This window comes from Orcinus orca, chromosome 6, assembly GCF_937001465.1.
Source record: "Orcinus orca chromosome 6, mOrcOrc1.1, whole genome shotgun sequence".
NCBI classification, from domain to species: domain Eukaryota; kingdom Metazoa; phylum Chordata; class Mammalia; order Artiodactyla; family Delphinidae; genus Orcinus; species Orcinus orca.
This window is the reverse complement of record NC_064564.1, coordinates 113,163,859-113,181,921: the sequence shown is the minus strand read 5'-3', so window position 1 is coordinate 113,181,921 and position 18,063 is coordinate 113,163,859. Positions and strand designations below refer to the sequence as shown.

The following is an 18,063-nucleotide window of genomic DNA, read 5'->3' as shown; positions in this document are numbered from 1 at the left end:
CAAATGTAAGTTAAAGTGAGACCCCTTTTTAATCTATCAAACTAATAATAAATATTGATAATGACCAGTGTGGGCACAACTGTGGGAAGACAGATTCTCTCACATACCATTGGTGGACCTGTAAATTAGTATCACCTTCTTGGAGGGCAGTTTGGCAATATTTGACAACATTAAAATGCATATATTCACTTCTAGAACTATATCTCACAGATAAGCTCCTTGAGTGAGCAAAGATACATGTACCAGGGTGTTCAGTCTGGTGTGGTGTGTTGCAGAGAAAAACTGGGAACAAGCCAATGGCTAACAGAAGGTGAAATAGATTATGGTATCCTCTAAACTAAAAGGCACTCTACAGCTGTTCAGAAGAATGAGGATAACTTCCAGATTCTGGCATGGGAAAATCCCCTTTGCAAATAATTAAGAGTGATGGGATTTGTGACCAAATTGTGATGGGGGTGACATTCCTGATGCTCACTGCCGGGTTCAGACCCGGGCCCTGCTGCTTCCTGTGAGTTTGTCCTCACCGAGCTTCAAATTCCACAAATGAAGGGTTTCAGCCTCACAGGAGTGGTGAAGACACAGTGAGAGGAGGAAGGTCATGGGTCTGACCTGTAATAGGTGCTCAACAGATGTTAGCTACAATTATCTTCAGAGAAAAAAAGGCAAGACACACCGCAGGACTGTGATTCTTTAAGAGTAAGAGGAAATCTGGAATCTGTATGTGCCTAGGGAAAATGTCTGGAAGGAGACACACCACACTTTTAATAATGTTTCTTTTATGGGAGACTGCGGGCGGGGAAGCGTGAATGGAGGAACACTTACTCGTAAGTTAATGACTTCTATACTGATTGAATATTTTATTGAGTATTTCTCATTTTGTCATTAAAAAGAGACCAGTGAGGATTTAGAAACACAACATCGGCAACAAAAATGTGAGTGATTAGGGACAGCACCATTGTGGAGAAGGGGTGTATGAGGATGGAAGCTGGGAATTGGGAGCCAGAGGTGGGTATAGACAGAAGATGACAGGGAGATGGCCAAGGGAAAAGGACTCACCTGTGAGCTTTGTGAGAGCCATGAAGGAGCCTGCTCACCTCTGCCCCTCCCAGCTCAGAGGAGCATTCAGGGAATATGCTTCTTATTGAATGAATGAATGAATGAATGAAAGAATATTTGATAAATGACTACATAAAAGGAAGGGAGGGCGCCTATGAGGGGTGTATGGTGACCCAGAGAAACAGCAAAGAGAGAGAGAGAGGCCCCAAGTGAGATGACCAGAGTATAGATAGTTGAGAAGCAGATGGTGGGATTGTAAAGTGGAGCGGCTTCTCTAGAAAACTGTATGGCAGGTCCCAAAAAGTTAAACATAGAATTACCATATGATCCAGCAATTCCATTTCTGGAAATATACCCTAAAGATTTAAAAGCAAGCTCTCAAAGAGATATTTGTGCACCTGTGTTCATAGCAGCATTATTCACCATAGCCCAAAAGTGGGAAAAAACAGATAAACAAAATGTGGTCTATTCATACAATGGAATATTATTCAGCCTTAAAAAGGAAAGATATTCTGACATGTGCTACAACGTGGATGAAGCTTGCGAACATTATGCTAAGTGAAGTTAGCCAGAAACAGAAGGACAAATGTATGCTTCCACTTATATGAGGTACCTAGAGTCATCAACTTCATAGAAACAGAAAGGAGAATGGTGGTTGCGAGGGGCTGGGAGGAAGGGGGAATGGGTGTCATTTTTTTTGGTTTGTTTTTGGCTGCACTGTGGGGCATGTGGGATCTTCGTTCCCCAACCAGGATTGAACCCGCACCCCCTGCATTGGGAGCGTGGAGTCTTAACCACTGGACCACCAGGGAAGTCCCTAGGAGTCACTGTTTAAGGGGGACAGAGTTTCATTTTAGGAAGATGAAAAGTTCTGAAGATGGTTGGTGGTGATGGTTGCATGGCAATCTGAATGTACTTAACACCACTGAACTGCACAATTTAAAGCGGTTAAAATAGTAAAATTTATGTTATGTATATATTTTCTCACAACAAAAAAGAGAGCAAGAGAGAAGCAGAAAGTTAATACAAGGAGAGAAAGTATAAGAGAGACTGAGACAGAAGAGACAAAGTGGGAAGAAGGAGGTGAGCCCAAGGGCAGGAGTGAAAGGTGAGGGAAGAGGGGGTGGTGCGTGGGCTCACCTGCTCCTTGGTGCGGCCCTCGCGCTCCCGGATGTGGGTGGTCACGATGCGCTCCATCTCCTCCCGCAGCCGGGGGTACTGCTGGAGCTGGGGTGGGGGCAGGGGAGAGAGCCACGTACACTGGGGGCACGGGTAGGGGGCACCCAAACCCCACCAGAATCCAGGGCCGTGGGGTGGGAGGGACACACAGAATGCCCCACACCTGGGGGCCCAGGAAGCTGATGGCACCAAGCCACAGCCACCCCTTTCCCCCAATTGTGGGTTCCAAATGGCAAGTCAAGGGTCTTCCCAGTCCCGGGCCCTCTTCACTAGCCTACCTGGGCAACTTCACGGGGGCCGGCAGTTCCCATGAGCACAAATGCCTTGGGAATCAGCCTGGTCCTCGGCCGCCATCTTGGTGGCAGCCATCTTGGAAAAAGACCTATTCGATTGAGGCCTCTGTTTGGGGCGCTGTTAGCGCCCCAAACTTTCACTGATCCTCAGGGCTACCCCTTGCCTCCTCAAAGGCTTGGAGGCACAGTCAGGTGGGGAATCAGGCAGGTAACAGCCCGCAGATTACGATCCAGGGAGAATCTGGGGAGGGCAGGGCCCGAGGTGCCAGGTGGCCTCCTGAGTCAGGCTGGGGACAGGCTCCTTGTCAGAGCTGGGGGAGGGGAGCAGGGGAAGACCAGCAGCTACACAAAGGACATGCAGGAGGCACAGGCATGCGAGGGCATTGGGGGTGGGGTGGGCATGCGGAGTGGGAGTGCCAGCAGCATGAGCAGTACCCTGCGGGGGCCCTCTTGGTCGAATCCACCCGGCTTTGCCTCCCTTTGCATGCCCTGTCCCGGCACCGCTAACCCGACACATCTGCCTGGCTCAGAGCTGGCCGGCCAGCCTGTCTCTACCCCACTCCTCTGGGGGTAGCAGCTCAGCAGCACCCTTCTACCCACCCCCCACCCCCCGCAGTTTTTATCAACTGAGGCCAAAGGGAAGTTGCTCCAAACCCTTCCCCCCTGCCTGTGGACTCTGCCTTCAGCTCAGCCAGGCTCTGGACAAAACCCAGGTTGACTCCTTCTTCAGGACTCTGTTGAATATCGTGTCTTCCAGAGAGCCTACTGTGACCACCTCCATGTGCCCCATCCCTCTCCACCCCACTTCCCTCCCCAAACTGGACTGTAATTGCCCTGAAGGTAGGGCCCAGGGCTGGGCACACTGCCAGTGCCCAAAGAGGGCACGTTGAAAGAATGAGGGAATGAATGAAGGATGGAAGTCTTTGCCCTCCTTGCCAGGGTGAGCAGACATGGGCTCCTCTGCCCTCTGGCTCATGAACCGGCAGCTCCTTGGAGAGGGGGACTCGCTGAGCTGCTGATGGTGGGAGTCTATCCAAGGGGACTTCCTCCTCTGCCATGGAGGGGCCCAGGCTGGGCAAACTAGACCCACACCTTGTCCCTCTTCCTATCCTGGGTCAGGCCCCGCAGGTGGATCCCCCTATGTGGGAAGAGAGCTGGAGGTTAGCGTGCCTGGGTCACAGGTAGTGATTCTGAGGGCAAGATGGAGGCCAAGGGGATGGGGTGGGGGGCATCAGGAGAGGCAGGAGGATGGGGGAGAGAGCAGCGCCCTGGATGCCAGCCCAGGAGAGGCAGACTTGAGAGATGCCACATCCTCCCCACTCCCCCCTGACTGTTCCGTGGCTCTGCCAAGGGTGTGGCTCATGTGGCCAAGCTCAGGGGACCTGGAAGAGAGGCAGCCTGAGAGGCGGGGCTTAGAAACAGCACTGGCTGGAGGGACCCAGTGGACCCTTCTGCACCGAGAGGCTCAGGGATAGGCCATCACTCCTTCTCACGATCCCCGAGTTGGGGTAGATTTGGGACCGAGTCACGGCCAGCAGCAAAGCCTCCTCTGAGATGGTCCCAAGTGCTCCCTCCCTGGGTGGCGTCGCGGGAGGGGCAAGGAGGGAGGAGGAGGGAGCAATTTGCCAAAGAGCATGACCAGTTCTCCCACTAACGGCCTGGATATTACATTTGTCAAGTTTTCCATGTGTCACAAATGACAGGGCAGCCTCAGCCCCTTTGAGAAGTTCTGTTCCCTTTGAGCATCTTTTTCCATTCTGGCTGCCTCTGAGCATTTCCAGAACTTTCAGCCAGTTTTTAAAATGGAACTTTTCTCTCTCAGGTCTTGGCTAAGTGGGGCAGTCAGCCTGGAGCCCACTGTTTAGTGGTCAGGAATGCAGACCCTGGAGCCACCATGGCTCTGGGTTCAAAGCCAGCCCCCTACCCTGCTGACCTTCCTTGGGAAAGTGCTTGGACCCCTCTGAGCCTCAGTTTCTCCATGTGTGAAATGAGGTAATAATGGCACCTTCCCTCTTAGGGTTGTTGAGAGGACTGAGAAGCACACCCTGTGCTGGACATTAAACTCCAGATTTCATCCAGAGATGAAACTCTAATCCCAGCAGGGCTAGGAATAATCAGCAGGGGTGGCTTGCTAAATTTAGAAGATTTGGGGAGGGAAAAAAAAAGAGGAAGATGGGTGAATTTTGCTATGTAAACAAAAAACTACTATGCATTAAATCAATTAAAAGGCAATTTTTTAAAGAAATAATTTATAAGCTTTCCTTTCTAAAGTTTTTGTTGATCAATTTTTCTCCTTACAAAAATTTACTGACTCACTGTAAGAAATCTGAATATGACAAAAGTTTGTGAAGTAGAAATGAAAAAATTCCTGTGTTCTTTGCCTTCTTAAAATAATGGTTAGTAACTATGCCTTTGGAATTTTATCACTTATGTAGATTATTATATTATATATATTTATCATTTATATATATTACTTTCCCCCCCAAATTCTATACGTTCGTCTCCGAAACCTGCTTTTCCCCCCACAGTACATTGTGGAAGGACACGTGAATGGAAATAAATATCCCTTGCCCTTTTAACAACTATAGTCTTTCATTGTCTGTGTGATACCATAGTCAATCTCCTCTTGATGGACATCTGGGTTGTTTCCAAAATATTACCATTTACCCTAATTAGTGCTTTTTTGGAAGGCAATTCAGCAAAGTGTTCCACAGTTTTTAAATGTTTATATCTAGTAATCAGTCTTCTAGGAATCTATCCTAAGGAAATAATCCTAGAGAAAGAAAAATAAAATTCTTTATACACAAAGATGTCCATTGCCAGGGTATTTATAATATTGAAAAACTAGAGACTGTTTCAGTGTTCACCAATAGGAAAATGGTTAAGTAAACCGTGATAAATCTATTCAATAGAATATTATGCAATCATTAAAAATGTTCACATAGGGACTTCCCTGGTGGGCCAGTGGTTAAGAATCCACCTGCCAATGCAGGCGACACGGGTTCGAGCCCTGGTCCCGGAAGATCCCACATGCCGCGGAGCAACTAAGCCCATGCGCCACAACTACTGAGCCTGTGCTCTAGAGCCGGTGAGCCACAACTACTGAGCCCATGCACTGCAACTACTGAAGGGTGCGTGCCTAGAACCCGTGATCCGCAACAAGAGAAGCCACTGCAATGAGAAGCCCGCGCACTGCAACGGAGAGTAGCCTCTGCTCGCCGCAACTAGAGAAAGCCTGCACGCAGCAACGAAGACCCAACGCAGCCAAAAATTAAATAAATAAATAAATAAATAAATAAATTTATTTAAAAAAATGTTCACATAGACTATGTAATAACACCCACCAAAATGTATGTTATTAAGAGAAAAAGCAGAATACTAATATATTCACAGTGTAAATACCTAACAAAGTAAATAAACCTATGTATAGAAAAAAGAGTTTGGAGGAATAAATTGGTGAAAACTCTTTGGAGAGCAAATCTTGCAGAAGTTACCAAAACTGTGAGTGCTCACATCCACTGACTAGGCAATTCTATGCTAGAAATTTGCTCTAAAGAAATGACAGGATAAGTACTACAAATATATTTATAAGGCTATTCACTGCAGCACTGTTTGTAAAAGAAAAGAAAAAGTGGAAACAACCTAAATGTCTGTCAATAGGATATTGAATACATAAATCATGTCATATTTCTACAGTGGAATACAATTCAGCTGTTCAAGGGCATGATCTTTACGTAGCTACTACAAGGATTCCACTCCACATTGCTCAGTAAAAAAGAAGAGTTCACTATCAGTGTGGTCAGTGTGATCCCTTTTAGGTTAAAACCGGTGTATATTTGTCATTAGTTAGGAAGGGTGTGCTGCTAGCAGTCTTTATCTCTAGGGCTGTGAGCTTATAGGGACTTTTGCTTTCTCTGTGCAGTTTGAATATTTTGATAACAATCATGTATGATCAGAACAAAATCAATACCGATAATTTCATTTTTTAAAAAAAGGAGTGTATTTGCAGGAAATGTACAAAAATCTCAGTGTGGCTCTTGGAAAGGGAGTGTTGTTGCCTCCTTTTCACTCTTGGGCATTTTCCAAATTTTCTCTAATTGAGAGTGTGTTCCTTTCAAAATGAAAACCCAAAATTTTTAAAAATTTAGATATATTTTGTGTTCTTTTGTAAAGAGATTTGAGGCAGCTTAAAATAAACTCGGTATTTTTTAGTTTAACAAAAGTTAAGATTGCATTGCTTAGTATTCATGATGCAGTGGGACCATGATTTAGATATCATGATATATACTATGCAAGGGAAAGTCCAGCCCAGATTTGATTCCACCTGGATCAGGCACTGAGTGGATGCTAATTTGCTTAATCTATCCCCATTTGGCAAAAGTGAGATAGGATTGTGTAAGGGGCGCACAGGACTAATTATATATGAGCCACAAAAACCGTGATACTTATTTAAAACATGAAGTTAAGGCAGATGTTCCCCCATCTCCCAGTGTAGGGAGCTTTTGCAAATACAAGTGAGGCTGGGCTCATGCAGGCCCCTGGGAAGCACTGCTTTAGATGATCTGGCGAAAAGTCCCCAAAATGCCCCAAAGTAGACAAATAGGAAAAAGCCATCTAAAAGGTCACGGACGACTCAAAAGAGGCTGACCCTGTCAAACATGTATGGATTACAGTAAAGTGAGTAACCCAATATGCTTTTAGGCAAATTGGTTTTGAGGGGCTGGGATAGCTCCCCTGCCCCAGGAGGCCCTGATCCCAGATCTCTTCCCTCAGCCTCCCTAAATCTGAATCCCACCCTGCTGTTCTTTTCTGAGACTCAGTTTTGTCATCTGTAAAATGGGGATAAGACTACTCACTGCTTAGGGTTGTTAAAAGGATTAAGTCAGATGACAAGGGCAGGCACTTAGCCTAGTGCTTGGCACACAGTAGGTGCTCAATAAACAGCGGCCATTTCCTTATCATCATCACCATCAAAGCGGCCATTGAGGATGCTTGGGTTAGAGCAAAGTCTTCTGGGAGAGGTGGGGGCCTGAAGGAATCATGAGTACAGTAGACCCGGGGTTAGAAGCCGGCATGAGACCTTGGGGCCAGGAATCAGCCGGGCCGGCCTGGGCGTCTGGGTCCACCTGGGTGGCTGAGAGGCTGCCGGGCTTGCTCAGCAGTTGGCTCTTGCCCACGGGAGGCCCTGGCCATGAGGAAGGGGTGGCCAGGCCCAGCCCCTCCCGGGCGGCCATCATACCTTTTCGCTACACTTTCTGATGGTGGCTGTGAGCTCACTGACTACCATATCCACACACTTGATACTGGGCTCTTTAAGCTTCTGCACCTGCTTTTTCACTGTGGCTTCAAAAGCGAGGTCAGGCGTGAAGAGGCCTGTCCTGCACCCGGGGAGGAGGAGGGGAGCAGGGCGGGAGCAGCCGGGGTGGGCGGGCGAGCAGAAGGGGGGCAGTGAAAGCCGAGCAGAGCCAGGGGCCGGGGTGGAGGATGGCACGGACACGAGGGAAGAGAGAGACACCGACACAGAGCAAGAGAGACAGAAGAGAAGACAATGTGAGCGTGGGACCTGGCCCTCCTGCCCACCTGGATCGGCACCTCCCAGCTGCTGCCAAGCAACCCCCAGGGCTCTGAGGGTGTGGGAGGGGTCTGAGGGACCAAGCCCCTGCCCCGTCCAAGGGCACTTACTGAGTTCATATTCTCTCCCCAGGGCTTGCCTCCCTCCTCTCCCCCACTCTTCAGCTACGCCGAGCCTGCCTCTCTCTCTTTGTCCTTTTCCTATGCCATCCTGCTGAGGAGCTGACCCAGGCCACACCCACCCACCCACATTCTGTTCAATTCTAGGTTTCCCAGAACCTCCTGTATTCGCTTCATCCCGACTCCAAAGCCCAGCACCATTCCCTATTCTCCACCAAGGTTGTTGCATTCAGCTGCCCAGGCTGTGCACTGCACAACTCCAGGGGGCTCCATTTCCATAGACTACGGGGCAGATGATGCCTCCTGGAGTTGCTGTGTAGCTGCCTGATCGCCATTCTCCAGCTCCCTGCTCTACTCCTGCCCTTCCCTTTCTCCTCAAGGGGCATCCTTTGCCTCTCCTCCTAAGGAGTCTGGAGGAGCTCAGTTTGGAAAGACAGAGAGAGAGAAGAGGAAAGACAGAAAGAGTGGAGATGGTGATAGAGAGGGGCCAGGGCAGCAGTGGGGAGGGGAAAGGAAGGGAGTCTGGGGCACTGGACTTGGAGTCCAAAGCCTTGGCTCCAAGTAACAGCTCTGCCACCTCCTAGCTCAAGTCCTCGGGCAAGTCACTTGATCTCCCGAGCCTCAGTTTTCCTGCTGTGAAGTGGGCGCCATCCTCCCTTCCCTGCCGTGCCCTCCTTGAGTGGTTCTGTGAGGCTCAAATGACATAGCAGAGGGGGCTCTGTCCCTGGAAGGCTGGATGTGGATGGAAGGGACGGGGAAGGTCCTGAGTGAGGGTCCTGAGTGAGGATGGCGTGAGATGGGGAAGATGAAGGACAGTGGGGAGTCAGGGTACCTGCTTGACCTGGGTCCTCTGAATCCCTCTGGTGTTCCAGGCCCCTAGGGCAGCACCCAAGAAGGTCCTGTACTTCATCTGTCTCCAGGGACAAGACTTCCCCAAGACCCCTCCCTGGAGCCCCCAAAGATGACCCCATCTCCGAGAGCAGGGAGGGGGCTCAGGGTCCCCTCTTCTCCCTGAGCTGGGGCAGCTCTTGGTGGGCTCTCAGGGCAAAATTACCACCATCATACCTGTCTTTCCAATGTCTAATCCCTTGGTTCCCCTGGTCTGGGGGCCGGGGCTGGGTGAGGCCCCCTCAGAGAGTCCCCCTCTCCTGGACTGTGGTGGCCTGCCCCCCCCACCCCGCTGAGGTCTGTACATGCTACCAGGAGGCACTGGGGGAGGTGGGGAAGGAGCGCCTGGCAGCAGAGCAGGGCGGGGCAGAGGCAGGGGCTGGCCGGGCAGCTGGTTACCTTCTTGGTGCACTGTCTAACGGTGCTGATTAGCTCCGAGATAACCATGTCCACACACTTGAGACACGGTTCTCGGATCTTCTTCACCTGCTTTTTCACAATGGTCTCAAAGGCCATGTCTGGGGTAAAGAGCCCCGTTCTGAACGCCCGGAGCGGAAGAAGGGCACGGTGTCACAGACCGGCTCCTGCCAGGAGCACCAGGCCAGGGCCCCGCCCCGCCCCCCTGAGCTCTGCCCTCGGGGTCCTCCCACTACCCCTGTCTGGACTTCAGTGTCCCCATCTGTAAAATGGGCAGGAGGGATTCTGATGAAGGCCTTTCAATCGAAGCTCTTTAGGGCAAGACAAGGTCTGCTTATAACTGTTGCATTTGTCCTGCTTTGTCTTCAGATTCTGCTCATACAAAATGTTCTATGGCTAGAAATGGTTTGAAAACTGTCAAACTGGGTTTTCTTTAAGAGCCTTTCTGGGAATAAAGCATTTTATTTTAAGACTAGGAAAGAGATTTTTTTTTCTTTTCTGTGCCTTAGCCAATGCAGTCTGTAAATTCCATGCCAAACCTTGGAACTGAACCTGCATGAAAGCAGTGACATTTCAGTCTTGTTCACTGCCTGGCACATAGCAGGTGCTTTAAGTTTTCTTGTTGAACGGACAGTGTCGATCTGGGTCCCTGGAGCGGGGCGAAGCTTTTTAGGAACAGTCTATTTTCCAGCCTTTGTCCCGGCTCCACAGGCCTTGGGGCTGGCTAGCAGGAGGGAAGTGGGGTGGAATGGGGCCAACTTCGGGCTAATGGGACTGTGGCAGGGTCTGGAGGGTTGAGAGGCCTCATCCCATCATAAAAGTTTCACAGACTAACACCTGATGCACCAGCCCAGGCCCTACCCAGTGGTTTGGGCAGCTTTGTTCTGGATAGCACTGGGGGGAGCTGTCCTACCCTGGGGATGGGCAGGGGGCCCAAGCCCGAAGGGTGCTTCCCCAGCCACCTGTGTCTCGGGCTCTACCCCACTGTTCTAGCCTCCGGGCCGCTCCCAGGGACAAGCAAAGGAGGGTAGCAGGCTGCAGGTAGGGGGATGGCCTGGGTCTCCCATCCACCTCCCCTATCCAGAGCCTGTCCAAGCTGGGAGCCAGAAAGTCACGGTTGAGGAGATTGGGGACTAGGTAGGGCTCTTGGTCCTTCCTCAGGGAGGCTCACTCCATCACTCCCTCTGTCTCTGCACTAGACCCCTCCTGCCTTGCAGGGTTCAGCTCCCCTCCCCGGTCCCAATACGTGCCTAATGCCATGTATATTCTTGATGGCATAGCTGATCTCCCTTCGGAGTTCCTTCTCGTCAAACTCCATCTGTGTAGGAGACAAAGAGATGGCTGGTCAGGGCCTGTTCTGCTACCTGGGGGGTCAAACAGGGTCCACCTCACTCCCAGAGCTGGGCATCAGGGCCTCTAGTGGGGTCAGCACATGTACGCATGAGAGAGTCTTAGGTAGGTGGGTGGGAGGGTAGTCCTGAGCCCTCCTGCCCCTGGGGGGTCTGCCTACCTTGACCAGTTCAAAGGGGAAGCGCTCATGGAAGATCCGGTTGATGCGGGCTCCCCCCGACAGTTCATAGGTATCGATCTGGTCCCCTGAGCCCTCAATGCGCTTCTCAAAGTCTACAGCAAATTGCTGGACCATCCTGGGGAGAGAGTGGTATGACCTGAGGGGGCAGCAGCCACCTCGGGCAGGGAGCCCTGCGAGAGCCCTGTGCTGAGAGGCTGCGGGGAGTGGCAGCCCCATGATGGGGAGTCAGGAGTTGGGGAGGGCCTCACTGCAGCAGAGCCTTGGTCTTGCGCGCTGGGTCATCAGGGCGGAAGTTCTTGTACTCCTCCACCTCCTTCTCAATGGACAGCAGCTGGCTCTGAAGCTTGTTCCGCAGCCCTGGCAGCGTGTCCCGGATGTGGTTTGTCAGTTGCTGGCGGTGGGGGCGAGGAAAGGGTTAAGGCCATGGTCACAGACCCAGAATGCCCACAGGACCAAGCAGGGGCCAGGATGTCTGGGGCCCATGTGGATGTGGTGAGGTGCAGAGCCACAGCCCTGCCCACTGCTGTCCTGCCCACCAGAATGAAAGCTGCCTGAGGGCAGGGACTGGCACACAGTAGGTGCTCACAGAGGTGTATTAATTGAATGAATGAGTCAATAACTCCATTTTCAGTAGAAGCCAGAAATCTAGATTTTTATCTGAAATTGCCTGATCTTGACTAATTTAATAGTTTTAGACACCACAAGAGCCAGATGAAATGAATCAGGGGCAGTGATGGCTGGAAGACTGCCCCCTTGTGCCCTTTGGGTTTAAGGCCTCCCTTGAGGTAATTCTCAAGTTCTGAGGCTCACTCTGGTTAGGTCTCCACACGCAGCATCTCCCTGAACTGCAGAATGACCCTAAGAAACAGGTTTCATCTCCATTATCACCATTTTACAGATGCAGAAATAGAGGCTCAGAGAGCTGGAGAGTCTTGGTGGGTGAGTGACAAAGCTGAGACTAGAACCCAGGTATGTGGCCTCCAGAGACCCCAGTTTTGTCCCATGCCACACTGCCTTCCTACTGTCAATACACATACACACACACACCCCTCAGTAATTCTGGAAGCCCCATTCCAGATGGAGAAACATCCTAGGGAAGCCCCTGGGTTCACCCCCTCCGCAGATCAGCCTCTCCCCATTTCAGAAGGAGCAAAGGTCTTTAGCCAACCATACTCCAATCCTAGCCCCCAAGCCCAAGCCCTTGTCAATGCCACCGTCCACACAAGGTCTTGGACTTCTCTCCATTCTGGGGCGTTCCTAGGGCTCCCCTTCCTGGCCTTGGACAGGGAATGGTCAGCAAAGCTCTGGTGCTACCTCACTGTGGGACAGTGGGCAACCCTCACAAAATACGCTTAAATGATTCTGTTACGCTGGTTTCTTGAGGCCTCATCCTGGCCTGAGCCCCTACCTGGTTAAGGAGCCCCTACCTGGTTAAGGACCTTCTGCAGGTAGGGCGTGCCCATGCGGTCAGCCAAGTGGCGGTAGGAAGGGTGGGAGAGGAAGAACTTGCGTTCAGCGGCCAAGGCAGCCGTGATATCCTTCTTCCCATCGATGTCCTTCTGGCTCCGGTTCACCACTCCAATGTAGCCTGTGGATGGGGTGGGGGTCAGGGGCAACCAGCCTTGTGGGGGGTGGGGGGCGGTGTTACGAGGAGGGGCAGTGGGGGTGGGTCAGGTGTGTGGCCTGCCGACCTCTGCGCAGCGGGAGCAGCTTGTTCTCCAGAACATCACGGGCATCTGTGCCCTCGTCCATCAGGTCCAGCTTAGTGATGACCCCGATGGTGCGCTGACCTGGGGGTGGCAGGAGAGGGTTGTCTACACCTGCACTTGCCCTCACACAGGCGACCCCAGGCACTCCCAATCCCACCCCACTCCCCCATCTCCCAGCCCACTCCCTCCCTTACCCACTGCCTGCCTCTGCTCTCCCCACCTCATTCATTCTCCACAGTAGCCAAAATGATTTTTAAAGGCATAAATCTGATCCCACCCCTATTCGCTTAGACCCTCCAGTGGCTCCCCCTTACGCTGTGAATAGACCCCCAGGGCCTTGCGCATCGGCTACCTGTGAAAACCTACCCTGGGGGTCCACCTCCTTGGCGACCTTGAGGGCATCAGAGTTGGCCAGGTCGGAGTTGGCTGGGGACACGGCCAAGATGAGGCAATTCTCCTTGGTGACGAACTGCATAAGCATGTCCCGGATCTGGAACTCGATGTCGGGAGGTTGGTCCCCCACTGGGACCTTGGTCATTCCGGGCAGGTCCACTAAGGTCAGGTTCAGCACTGGACAGGGCGGCGAGAAGGCGTGTTCAAGGCGAGGGGCGTGGCCGGGGGCGGGCGGATTAAGGAACAGGGCCGGGCTTAAAGAGGATCTGTTTGGGAGCGTGGCCGTAGGTGGGTGGGGCTAGGGAAACGCGAAGGGCTAAACGGAGGCCTGTTAGAGGCGTGGCCAGGGGTGGGCGGAGCCGTGGCAGTGTGGGACTGGGGTAGGACGCGCAGAGGAGGAGTCGCTGTGGGGGCGGAGTCTACAGGAGGAGTGAAGCCCTTGAGGAGGTGCCAGCTAAGGGGCGGGGCCAATAAGATGGTTCCCAAGGGGCGGGGCTCAGAGACGGAGCCAAGAGGCTGGGGGCGGGGCCAGGGCCAGGTCTCCTCACCGTGCGGCGAGTAGACGCGGAGGTTGATGGGCACCGGAGAGATGCCCTTGTTAGTGCCAGTCACCCGGTCGGTCTCAGCCTCAATCTCCAGGCGCACCTCCTCGAAGTCGGTGAATTTCTTCCCCTTGCAGTGCAGGAACTCGGCATATTCTGCCCCAGAAGGAGGGGGGCAAGGGCGAGTAAGCATCATAATAGCCGGCACCCACCTGGGTCCCATCTTCCGCTGGGAAAAGACCCCCCCACACACAAACACACAAAACGTTGCCTTCTTCTCCCTCCCCCCACGCAAAGCCACCTCTCTGTTACGCATTTTTATCCCTGCTGTTCGGATGGGGAATGAGGCCCAAAGAGGGGAAGCCCATACCTGTGGTAGCATTGACCAGCTGCAGGACCAGGGGGCGTCGGGTGACAATGCCAGATCCTCGGGGCAGGAAGTCCCTGCAGTGAGTTGGGGGTGAGAAGAGGGGCAAGGTCTGAGGAGGCTCCCTCTGTCCCAGGGGCACTTGTCCTGCCACTGGGAGCCCCAAAGCTTGCCCAAAGTTCCCTGCCACACCTTAGCCTAAGGGCTTCACTATGGGAAGAGGGCAGCTGAGAAAGATGTAACAGATCACCCCCAAATCCTCTGGGTCACAGAATTTGTGCTTCTGAACTGGCCCCCAGACCTCTCTCAGGTCTTCCCTGTGTTAATTCTGAGCCAACAGGAAGTCCCTGCCCCAACCCAGCCACTGCCATTCAACTCAGGAGAAACTGAGGCATGGGGTGCCCCACCCCATGTGCCCAAGCGTCCAGTGGCCACAGAGTGGATGCCAAGGAAACGGAGTTGCACCTCCTCCCCCCCTTCCGCTGTGGGGAAAGGCAGCATCTCACTTCCCCTTCCCTGGCCCCATCTGGTTGGGGTTGAGGATGAGGGGGATGGGGGGAAGGAGGAGGCAAGGAAAAGAACTCATGCTCCTTAAGTACCTACTGCATGCCAGGCTTTTACGTGGGCAATATCTCCTGGACTCCACACAATAGCCTCATGAGGAAGATACTGTTATTATCCCCATTTTACAGACAAGGAAACTGAGGCTCAGAGACATTCAGGTTGCCCAGCCAGTATCTACCAGACCCTGGGCACAGATCTGTTTGACTCTCTGGTGAAAGCTTTCTGCCCTTCAACTCCCTGAAGACCCAGCTCTTTTTTTTTTTTTTTTGCGGTACGCGGGCTTCTCACTGTTGTGTCCTCTCCCGTTGCGGAGCACAGGCTCCGGACGCGCAGGCTCAGCGGCCATGGCTCATGGGCCCAGCCGCTCCGCGGCATGTGGGCTCTTCCCCGACCGGAGCACGAACCCGCGTCCCCTGCATCGGCAGGCGGACTCTCAACCACTGCGCCACCAGGGAAGCCCCCCAGTTCCCTTTGAAGGACTGGACTGAGACGTCCCAAATTCACCTCATGCCCCTAGACCTGATGTCTATTCCTCAGACATCTGCTGTGTCAACTTCAGCAGTCCTTTCAGCTAACTCTTGAGGGTGACACTTCTCTCTGTCCTGTCAGCTCTTCTCATCTCCCCACCCACACAACCACGGCCCCACCCAGGCCAGCACAAGAAGGAGGGTGGAGGCCTCTCCAGGGATCAGGCTCTTGGGATCACAGTTATGGGATTCCCAGGACTCAGGAAAGGGGGGAGGAGGCCAGAGCTTGAGGGACCACAGAGATCTGGCCAGTCACCTCATTCATGGAGAGGCACATGGAGGCCCAGGGAGGGGAAAGGATACACTCAAGATCCTATAAGGGGGACTTCCCTGGTGGCGCAGTGGTTAAGAATCCGCCTGCCAATGCAGGGGACACGGGTCTGAGCCCTGGTCTGGGAAGATCTCACATGCCACGGAGCCACTAAGCCCGTGTGCCACAACTGCTGAGCCTGTGCTCTAGAGCCCGCGAGCCACAACTACTGAAGCCCGTGCACCTAGAGACCGTGCTCCACAACAAGAGAAGCCACTGCAATGAGAAGCCCGCGTGCCACAACGAAGAGTAGCCTCCGCTCGCTGCAACTAGAGAAAGCCCACGTGCAGCAACGAAGACCAAACACAGCCAAAAATAAATAAATAAATAATTTTTAAAAAAAGAAATATCCTATAGGGCTGGGACACAGCCAGATCATGAACATGGATCCCCTGCCCTCAGCCCAGAGCCTGACCCGGACTCACAAAGCAGGTTTGGGGCAGAGGGTTTGGGGACAACAGAGTAGGCCCAGGTTTCTGGGTTCAAGGCCTCATCTGGGGGCCCTGGGGAGGCCTCTTTCATCCCCTGTTCTCACCTTGCCCCACCTCTGGGGAGAGCAGAGGCTAATTGGGAAGAGTCAGCCACCTTATGGGGAAGGAGAATGATAAATCCTGCATTTATCCATCATTTCTAGGTGCCAGGCAAATGCTTTTCATTTGTGCAAGACTCTGAGCTTCAGAAGGGTGGGCTTGCCTCTTTCCGTCTGTCGCTGTATCCCATGGCTCAGCACAAGGCTTAGCACACAAGACGTCCTTAATAAATGGGCACTGAATTCCCAAGTCCTCCAAAAGTGCTCTCATATGGAAATGATCATTTTCCAGATGAGGCAACTGAGGCTCAGAAAGGTGAAGTGACTTGGCCAAGTTCACCCAATTAGGAATGGCAGAGCTGGGATTCAATCCTGGTGCTGTTGGACTCCAGAGCCTGCGAACTTTCCCATCAAACTCTGCTGCCCTCGAAACCTGAGGAGCCAGACTTGGCTTTTTATGTAATTCAATTAAATTCAGTCTAGAATATATTTGGGAGCAGCTGCTCTGTGCCAGGCTCTGTGCTGGGCCCTGGGGATGGGAGGAGATGAGTCAGACAGTTCCCACCCCGAGGAGCTCACAGCATGGTGGGAGAGACAGAAGTAAACAGATAATGCAATGCAATGTGACATGTGCTGGAATGGAGGTGCACCAGGCAGCACAGAGAGGGAGGTGATTAACTGGGGGCAGGGGGAAGCGAGCAGGGTGGGAGCTTCCTGTCTCTGTCTCTCCCATCCTTTATCCGCTGATGCCTTTGCAGGGGTGACCCCCTAGTACTTGGGATCCCTCAGGGCTGTGGAGGTAAGACATCTATACTCACAGAGGCTGGGGTGGGCCTGGGGGCCTGGGGTCTACCTTCTTCCCCACCAGCTCCTCACCCAGCAGTACCATGGCAACAGTAGTTGCCATGGAAACTGCAGGAGGGTTTGGGAAGGATGGGACTCCCCACAGAGAGCCCCCTCCCCATGCAGAGACATGAACCTTCCCTGGAGCTCTTCCCTGAGAGCACCCCTCCGCCCCCCACACCGATGGGCCCACTTGGCCCTGGCAGGCCAGAGGGGTGGAGGTCCCTGAGGTGCCCCATAGAGGGTGTGGGGAGCCCAGGGCCCAGCTGGAGGGGTGGTCGAGGGTCTGCGCCAGCCTGCTCCGAGTTGCTGCCTCCCAGGGCTACTTAAAGGACAAGCAGCTTATGGGAAGCTGAGATTAGAGCACAGGGCCATGTGTGGGAGAAGAGCGCCTCCTCAGACCAGGATCTCCCAGGGCCAGGGTGGGGATGGGGTGCCCAGGTGGGGAGGGGCCCCATCTTGGCCCTGGCCCAGGTTCTCAAAGGGAGGCCCTCACACAGTCTGTGTCAGAGTTCCCCAGGCAGCCTGTTCAAATGCACATTCCTTGGACAGGCTGGGTTAGAATCTCGGGGCGGGGTGGGGGGGGGCAGGGGAGGGGAGGAGGGAATCTGGATTTTAAACACGATCCCCATATGATTTTCATGTTCCTGTCAAGTTTAAGGATCACTGGCTCAGTGGTGAGGAGCCAGTGCCAGGCAGAGGCCCTGGGTTCGAATCCTGCCTTGGCCATTCCCCGGCCTGGTGCCCCCGGGGCAAGTTGCTTCATGCTCTGGGCCTCAGGGGCCTCAGCTGTAAAGCACATGATCTAAGCCGGGCATCGTACACTGCCACACATGGCTGCGGGAGGAGCCCTGGAGCCCTTTCACCAAAGAGCTTAGCGCATGCCTGGTACAGAGTAGGGCTCAGCAGTCGCAGGGGCCTGTCAAGGAGGTCCTCCCGTCCTCGGTCTCTTCCCTCGGAGGCTCCCCAGATTTCAGCAAGGAATCCAAGATCCTGAAGAGCCCTCTGCCTCACCTCCTTCGGGCACTGAATTGGATCTTGGGATTCTGACCACAGAATGTTGGATGGACACGATGGACATCAAGGAGGTGCAGTTTTCAGAGAACATCCCACTCCCCTGTCATTATCCAGAGGGTGGAACAGAGGCCCACAGAAGGGCAGGGAGCTGTGAGGCCACACAGCAATGGGAGAGGTAGGAGAGGTGGCCGAGATGGGACCAGGACC

At 53.1% G+C, this 18,063-nt stretch overlaps 1 protein-coding gene across 6 annotated transcripts in view; it reads right to left on the bottom strand.

Annotated features, from left to right (window-relative positions):
- The window catches only part of DNM1 (dynamin 1), a 44,959-nt gene that overhangs the window by 15,459 nt on the left and 11,437 nt on the right, over window positions 1-18,063 (bottom strand). For 5 of the 6 annotated variants that reach the window (XM_049711613.1, XM_033427092.2, XM_033427094.2 and 2 more), the window contains exons 2-11: window positions 14,070-14,143; window positions 13,706-13,855; window positions 13,131-13,334; window positions 12,747-12,845; window positions 12,483-12,643; window positions 11,304-11,446; window positions 11,035-11,170; window positions 10,775-10,842; window positions 9,507-9,645; window positions 2,197-2,283 (exon numbers count right to left, since the gene is read on the bottom strand). In XM_049711613.1, coding sequence (XP_049567570.1) covers window positions 2,197-2,283; window positions 9,507-9,645; window positions 10,775-10,842; window positions 11,035-11,170; window positions 11,304-11,446; window positions 12,483-12,643; window positions 12,747-12,845; window positions 13,131-13,334; window positions 13,706-13,855; window positions 14,070-14,143 — 1,261 coding nt within the window. Of the gene's footprint in view, window positions 1-2,196; window positions 2,284-7,767; window positions 7,907-9,506; window positions 9,646-10,774; window positions 10,843-11,034; window positions 11,171-11,303; window positions 11,447-12,482; window positions 12,644-12,746; window positions 12,846-13,130; window positions 13,335-13,705; window positions 13,856-14,069; window positions 14,144-18,063 lie in introns of all 6 variants that reach the window. The other variant, XM_033427093.2, reaches the window with a different exon arrangement.